The 8,716-nt window shown below is 41.1% G+C and overlaps 1 protein-coding gene across 1 annotated transcript; it reads left to right on the top strand.

Moving 5' to 3' along the window:
• The first annotated feature begins 1,553 nt into the window (after window positions 1-1,553).
• On the top strand, window positions 1,554-7,416 carry LOC147615309 (laccase-4-like). Its single transcript, XM_086778982.1, has 7 exons — window positions 1,554-1,661; window positions 1,790-1,941; window positions 2,056-2,303; window positions 2,470-2,616; window positions 3,536-4,137; window positions 6,760-7,120; window positions 7,286-7,416. The coding sequence occupies exons 1-7, from the start codon at window positions 1,554-1,556 to the stop codon at window positions 7,414-7,416; spliced, it is 1,749 nt and encodes a 582-aa protein (XP_086635108.1).
• Window positions 7,417-8,716: the final 1,300 nt, after the last annotated feature.

Raw genomic sequence — 8,716 nt, 5'->3', positions numbered from 1 at the left:
GAAAACTTCAAGGAGTTTTAGTTGCGTTTTATCTCAAAATCTATAAATCTGGAACATATTTTTGACTAATTAATTAGATGGTGGTTGCGGGGGTTCGAAGGGCCCCCTAAAAAAATATTTGTAAGGTTTATAAGGCTAAAAAAGAATTATAAGGTTTATAAGGCTAACGGTTGGGTGTTAGGTAGGATTTGCATGATTGTGAATTTTTTGAGATAGTGTGCATGCATGGGGGCTGGGTGGCAATTTAGGGGGTGCATGGGGTGGCTTGTCGATTGTGGGCATCTCCTTCGTCATCGTGCTGCTGAGGTGAGATGCGGGTTGCTCCTTTCTTCCTGTGTGTTGTTGTCTATGTTTAGGGCAGGGAGTCGCGTGGTTGGTGGCGTGGGGCTGCTCCTTCGTATGCGGCTCGCTCTTGCGTGTTCCTATATGTGTTTAGGGCAGGGGGTCGTGTGGTTCATGGTGTGGGACTGCTCATTCGTCGCCATCTCCTCTGTGTTGCTATCTATGTTTAGGGTAGAGGGTCGCGTGGTTCATGGTGTGGGGCTGCTCCTTCGTCGGCATCTCCTCTGCTTGCGCGTCGTTCTAAGGTGAGATGCGGCTCGCTCCTTTCTTCCTGTGTATTGCTCAGAGCGTCCGTATGTTTGTGGCGGTCTGTGTTGTGATGGTATGTGGTTGGTTGTGCTGGAGTTCTATGCTTTGTCGTCTGTGATTAGTTGCTGTGGTGGTATGTGATGGTCTCTGATTAGTTGCTAATTAATGATTAGTTGCTAATTAATGATTAGTTGCTGGTTCCTATGATGGTTTGTGATTAGTTGCTAATTAATGACTAGTTATTGGTTTGATTTTATTATTTAGTTGCTAATTAATGCTTGTTTGTTGGTTCGATTTGATGAGAACCTTGCTAATCTTGATTTTATTAATTAGTTGCTATTTTCTTTAAAAGTAACCTTTGGAAATTTGAAGCTGCAAGTGTTATGATTTGTGAACCTTTTTTTCTTTGTAAACAATGGCCACAAAAGTGCTAGAAAATTTTTAAGAGCTAAAATGCGGAAATCCTGGGCCTTGTCTTCATTTAAAGGGATTAATTTTTAAAGGTTATTTTATTTGGTTTGAAAAAGAGGTTTACGCACAATTTAAGTGGGCCATGCAAAAGTGATGATGATCTTTAGACAATTACTACTATCAAATTTCTTTTTTGGGGGGGAAAATAATTATATATAATATATTCCAGAAATTCTACTACCATCAAATTTCTATCTTTATTAAAACATGAAGTCCGAGAAGGTCATTGAGCTGATCCTACCTACTTTCGCATCCCCAAGATAGCAACATATGGGATCATCATCCAACAGACTCCCCCATAAGCTGCTGATTTTATGCAGGACCAAACTCTATGCCGGAAAGCTGTGTGGGGATGCGAGTCAGATCGGATCCAGAAAATTGCATGCGAATAATGCGTGAACTGCACAGCATTTGTTTCATATCTCCATATAAATACAGCCGCACGATAAGAGCTATTAGCCAGCTAACAATCTCTTGCCAAGACCATCAGTATGGACTGTGCACCAGGCTCTCAGCTCATTATCATGAGCACCTTTTGCTTCTTCGTGCTCTTGTTCTGCAGCCTCGCCTTCGCTGAGTATCACTACTACGACTTCAAGGTGCTGACTGCTTCTCCTCAAGCTTGGATTAATCTCAGCTGGCTTTAACTTTCCTTAATTAAATCATAATGTGAGTTAATTGTAGGTGTTCTTCTGATGAAAGAAATACACATGTATCTTGCACGCAGATCCAATATGCTCGCGTTACACGCCTTTGCTACACAAAGACTCTTGTCTCAGTGAACGGCCTGTTTCCAGGGCCGGCAATTTACGTGACGGAAGGTGACGAGGTGGCGGTAAAGGTGACCAACATGGTATCCTACAATGCAACTATCCACTGGTAATGTCATTTCGGGGAATAGTAACCTAAGGTGTTACGTATATTCTTCTTATGAATTAGTCCCTTCGTCTCTGTTAATCACGTTAATTAGCCTGATTGGGTGTTGATATGCAGGCATGGTATAGGGCAGCTGTTCACCTCTTGGTCGGACGGCACAGCCTATATCACACAGTGTCCCATCCAAACAAACCAGTCTTATGTTTATAGATTCCGAATCACTGGGCAGCGAGGCACCCTCTTCTGGCACGCTCACTTCAGCTGGTTGAGAGCTACAGTCTATGGATCGTTCATTGTACTCCCCCTACAAAACACAACTTACCCTTTCAGAACCACCCCCAAGGAGCTGCCTCCCCTCCTCCTAGGTACAACACTATAAGACCTCAGCTTTTAATCAAAACTAGAGATCATTGCAATCATTAGTTTTATTGTACTTAGATTATTATCAACACTTAGCTGTCTGATCCATTTGCCTTTGCAATACAAGAATTGAGAGGTTTTGAATTATTGGGTGCTTCTTGATTCAATTAGGTGAGTGGTGGAATGCAAACGTGGAAGACGTCATCAATGAGGCACTATATCTTGGTGCTGGATACAACATCTCCGATGCTTTAACCATCAATGGCCAACCTGGTGACTTGTACAATTGTTCAAAAGATGGTAACCTTAGTTTTGATGAGAAGGGGAATAGAGCCAACATGGCATTTCAAATTTGTTGTTGTTGATGATGATGTTGTTGTTGTGGTGGTGGTGGTGTGTGTGTGAGAGAGAGAGAGAGAGAGAGTGTGAGAGAGAGAGAGATATGGATGTCGCATGTGGTCCCTTCAACCTCTACAAGATTATGGCAACCTTCTGCACTCCTTTTTGCAATTTCGACCTAAGTGGAAACTAGCCCTTTAAGCTCACAAGTCACAAGCATAAGCTTGCAAATAGGGTTCAGAGTATTAATTGAGAACAAGACAGAATCATCCGTGGAATTTAAACTATTGTAGTTGCAACTGGCTACCAACTATGCCCATTTTATCTTTGCATGGAAATAGAATCAATCTGTGTTTCGGTTCATCACCCTCCTTCCCTCCTCCTCCTCCCCCTTCCCTGCTCCTTGCTCCCTCCTCCCCACAAGTCCCCTCTCCTCCTTCCCCTTAAAAAGAGAAAAACAAGTGCATGCAAAAGAATGGATACATATACTGATATACATCTGTGTTAGGGTTCGTAATTCAAAAATCCCCCAAAAAAGGTCATGTGCTTGTTCACACACCAACTCAACCGCCAATCAGTTGGCAACCAATATGATTTTGGGCAGCATCTCCTTTGATTGTCCCACTTCAGCACCAATTCCCATGGAACCTACTATATGCATCCACTTCCTTGCACTCTCTTAAATTCTTTCTTTTAGTTTTGTTTATTTCAGCTTCTCTTTGGTAAGCGGTGGCCGAATGCATCCACTTCCTTACTCTGTCTTAAATTTTTTGTTTTTCTTTCATGTATTTGTTCTCTTTGGTAAGAGGTGCTCGAATTTCTCGTTCTTCAGAACATGTCTATATGTATGGAAGGAGGGGCAACCACATGCGTCCTTATGTATAACGTACACAATCATTTGTGCAAAGTCTGCAACTACTACTAAGAGTGATGAACGCAGGCATGAACTTCCACATGTATTTTGGGGTGGCAAACCATACTCTAACGGTGGTAGAGGCAGATGCAGAGTACACAGAGCCACTAGAGAGAGAGGTGATAGTATTGGCTCCAGGGCAGACAACAAACGTGCTGTTAAGAGCGGATAATAACGTAGGAGAGTATTACATAGCAGCGTCAGTGCATTCACCACCGGATCCGGCAGTGGTTCCCTATCCTCCGACGCCCACAACGGCCATACTACACTATCGTGGCGCATCTTCTTCAAGAAAGCGCTATTTCTCTCGGAAAAGGAAAAGCTTGGACTTGCCTAGCTTCCCCCCTGCCAACGACACTCCCTTCGAAACCAATTTCACTGCCAGCCTCAAAGGCCTGTCTTTCTCCCAAGGTTTCTACTATTTTGATGTGCCCCAATCCGTCGACGTGAATGCCCTCCACACTGTCGGCCTCGCCCTCCAGCCTTGCCCCGACGGACGTATTAATTGCCAAGGTCCCAACAACACTCTTATCCGAGCCTCCGTCAGCAACATCACCTTCGTTGCCCCCAGCCTCTCCCTCCTTGAGGTAAAAGCTCTCTCCATTATTTTACTTTTTATTTTTGATGTTAGTGGATATGGTGTGCCAAAATACACTTTTTTGAAAACAAATGTGAGTGGATAGTGAAATTAGATGCCTTTTTGGTAGATTCCAATGGGTACTTTTGCTTCATGAGGCATGCGCACCAAGGTTACCTTTTGACAGGTACCGTTTTCCGTCAAACTTGACGGTAAAGGGATGAGACTTGCAAGTATTTCATCACTTACATACTTACATGTAATTTATGATGGCTAACAAATATTTTATGCAAATTTTTATGTTAAAAATACCAAAACGTTCAAAACGCTCGTCAAAAATCCAGTTTGCATGCTACCATTCGAACAACTACGCATGCATTTTTTACAGTGCCAGTCAAAGTCAAATTGTTCAACTCCTTATTCTCAAAATGTCCAGCCTTTTATCACTTCCCTACGGCCCCTATTTGCTCCAATTCCTTCTCATTAGAATTCAGTAGTTTGCAAAGGAGGTTCCATCTTTCATCTTCCCAAACAAAGGAAGACTGGCTCCCAGAAACATAATAACCCAGTTGCATACAAGCTACCATCATAGATTCAGTAGTAAAGCCTTTAGGTGGAAGCTTTTCCAAGACACTTTTACCAGCCCACACCTTCACCATAGGTCTAGTGCCCATTGGATTTTCTATGAATGCCACAAACTTATATACAGGGTGCTTCACCTTCAAGTACCACCTCTTGGTCTTGGGTCCAAATTTGGGGGCAACTGGACTTTACCTCCTTGATAATGAATTCTTGCATATAAACTTTTGGTTAGGGCTTCCTAGTATGTACCAAGGTTTAAGAGCAAGTCATCTGATTCCATTGCATAGAGAATGAATTGCTTGGAGTGTGTTAGCATCATTCAGCTGGTTAGCATAATATACAGATTTACAGAGATACACATACTTATACATCACTTCAATGCTATTCAACCCAGTTTCGCTACCCCTATCAAATACTAAGTTATTTCTAGAAATCCAGATCTTCCAAAGGTAGCCATATCTAATAATATTAAATAACCAGTTATAGTAATATTATTAGGTTCTATCCCCTTTCCCAAAACCCAATCCCCCCACAATCCATGAACCCCCAAAGATCTAGCCACCCATTTCTCTATCTTCACCCAAAAACCCCTGATAGTTGGGCACCCCCAGAAGAGATGTCTCCCATCTTCCAAGGCTGTCTTACACCTTGGACAGCAACCTAAAGTAAAATTCCTTTGTATAAGCTTAGAACCAACTAGTAAAGCCACTAGACAAACTTCCCACAAAAAGGCCTAAAACTTCAAGGGCAGATTGGACTCCCATATGAGCTTCTATCTCTTTTCTCAAGGTTCCTGCTTTCCATTTTACCTTCCATGCTTTGTTGCAGTTTAGCATATTCAAATTTGATTTCCTCAACTCTGAGTATAATGCTTTGGCTGAACCTCTATGCATCTTAACCCCATTGAACCAACCCCAGTCTTTGAGCCGGTTGGAGTCATCCAAGGCAGTGGACACCACCCTTTCTGAAGCTCCCCCAAGATCTGATCAACCAAATTTCTTTCTCTTGGATTTAATCCAAATTCACTGACCAACTAATCAAGCTCTTTCCAGCCAGCAAAGTCTTGGAATCTGGTGGTCCCATTACTTTAACCCACCTCTAGCTTTGATAGACATCAATGCAGCAAAGTGTTTGAACAACAAAGGGCTAAGAATCCTGGCAGACTGTTGGGACTGTGGACCCTAGCTTCATTGCGTTTCTATAACAACATTAGTTGGGAGTGAAGCTTATTTATGTTTAATAGGCTTTTAATACATGAAAACCAATTTTTGTCTAACATAAAGGACCACAAATGAATATAAAAAATGCAATTTTCTTGAGTCAGCAACAATATTTCAAAGATTTTAAAAAGCAACAATATTTCAAAGATTTCAAAGTCAGCAACAATATTTCAAATATTTCTTGAGTCAGCAAAGATTTTAAAAAGCAAGATTTTTCAAATCTGGAACTTTGGAAACTCAATGTGTGAAAGTGGAAAACATCTCAAATTAAAGAGAGCACCATTTTTTCTTATATAACTATCAAAATGATCAAGATTTCAAGGCTTTTGAAACCTTAAATTTTTAAAGGTATCAGTGTGGTAGGGACAATATCCGGGTTGTTAAGCCAACAACCTCTTCTCCCAAGGCATGGGTTCTCTTTCACTCAACGAAAGATTGTTTTTCCTTAAGATTAAATTATTAATTTAATGGTGTTTGTCAAAACTTGAAGTTACAATTATACTAAACCCTGGTTTTCAAGTAGGCCTATTACTACACTACTCAGTTAGTGGGGTTTACACAATAGATTTTCCCGATGTTTCCTTCTTTAAATATAACTACACTAGGGTGGACCTAGTGAACAAGGAAGCTCAAATTAAAGAGAGCACTGATATTTAAAATTTGTAAAATTTAAAAGTTACTATCTAAATGATCAAATTTTGAAAGCATTGAGACCTAAATTTTTAAAGGTATTAGGGATGAAGACAATAGCGGGATGAAAACAAGAATTATTTAATAGGTATTTGTCAAAACTTGAAGTGATATTTACACTAAAGCCCGGTTTTAAGCAGGCCTATTACTACTGGATTAGTGGGGTTTACACAACAGATTTTCCTGATGTTCCCTTCTTTCAATACGACTACACTGCGGTGGACCCAGCGAACAAGGCAGCTCTCCCTGGCACGAAAGTGAGGGTTCTCCCCTTCGGCTCCAACGTCCAAATTGTGTACCAAAACACAGCCACACTGCTCTTTGAATCCCATCCTATGCACGTCCACGGCCAAAGCTTCTACGTTGTGGGCGTCGGCAATGGCACCTTCAACCCGGACACTGATCCCGCCACCTTCAACCTCGTAAACCCCGCTTTTAGAAACACCATTAGTGTGCCTTCCGGAGGCTGGGTTGCAATCAGGTTTGCAGCTATCAATCCAGGTAAGTAATTGTTTGCCTTCTTCATTAATGTTATCCTAAGCTGTTCTTAATTGCTGCGCCATAATTAAGCTCTCCACCAGGCTAATTATTTCGAAGCTTTACATTCATAAGCTCGTTAATTAGCCATGTGGATGATCTGGGATTCATGCATGGATTGATGAGCAGGAGTATGGTTCGTGCATTGCCATTTCGACATCCACCAATCGTGGGGCCTGAACATGGCCTTCATCATCCTCAATGGAGAGAGCAGGTCTCAGAGCTTGCCGCCACCTCCTCATGATCTGCCCCGGTGCTAGAAACTTTACCCATAGACTTGATTAAGAACTAGTTTTATGCTTTCGCCAACTATAGCTCAACTTATTTTAACTATAGCTCAACTTATTTTAATATTGATCTCACCAACCCCTAGCACTGCTTTGTAATACAACCTTTTCTCTCGGAATGGATACCATTGGAATCTCATAGATTATAATCTCTTGCTCTCATTCTACACATGCCCAATTTTTTTCATTTTCTAAACAATCAAAATATTATACAATTTGGCTACTAATGCAACCATGAATTTCCAAGTAACAATGCACTAATTAGATGATCGACTTGATTAGTACAAACATCAATTTTACATTCGCATTTTAGAGCTAGCTAGACAAATCACACCGTATTTACCTTTACTAGGGTCACTCTTAATTAGAACAATGGGGTTATAAAGGTGACTACAAATTTCTTCTTTTAAGGAAGAGATGGGAGTCTTAGTCCATTTGTCTACAAAACATGTTTATCCTTTAATCCTCTCCATAATGTTATCTTCTCCACATAGTAGGTTAAGTTTATTTTATCCTAGGCTTGTGGAAGTCCTGTGTCTCTAAATTGCTCTAAGACATGTATATGGGTGTCTAGATGGAGCTAAATATCTTGGGATGGTCATTTTTCATTGTGTGGATGGTTGAGGGACCATTGAGTGGTATTTCTTAGCTCCTAGTAGGGACGATTTAAAAGTTATTGTTACCCTTAATTCAAGTCAATTATTTAGTGAAATTTTTTTATTGTTCCTCAATCGGCTCCTCTTCTCTTGTGATTATTGTCCACTTCGCCTCTCTAATGCCTTCATCTCTCGCCCATATAATTTATGACCACCTAACCTACCATGCTTTGAACAAGGCACTTTTAGAACCAGAGAAAGAACTCACAATATCCGAATCCATGTAAGTAGCTGAAACAACAATATAAGAGACTAGAGCTCTAACATAACAGCTACCTTAACCTCCATAATCTGCAGGTGTTGGACTAAGGTCATCTACCATGATTTGAAGAAGGAACTTCTAGCATCAACAACGAAAGAGCTCACAATAGCAGAAGCCATGGAAATTGCAAGAGAGGGGATCCCATTAGGGCTTGAATGGGCACAATAAGATAGAAGAAAGCTTGCTTCTACATGACCAAAGTTCCATGGAAGCTTGGTTGAGCTCTCCAAGAAATGTATTAGTCTTATATACTTGGCCCTCCTTTCACACTTATTAAACCATGCCCATGTCTAGACTTTTAGCATATAGGCTAATATGTACATAGCCCACTTCTTATGCCCATGGCACACTAACC

This window comes from Cibotium barometz, chromosome 40 (assembly GCF_041138505.1).
Source record: "Cibotium barometz isolate CiBa-2024 chromosome 40, ASM4113850v1, whole genome shotgun sequence".
NCBI classification, from domain to species: domain Eukaryota; kingdom Viridiplantae; phylum Streptophyta; class Polypodiopsida; order Cyatheales; family Cibotiaceae; genus Cibotium; species Cibotium barometz.
Note: the sequence above shows the minus strand (reverse complement) of the source record. Positions and strands in the feature narration are given on the sequence as shown.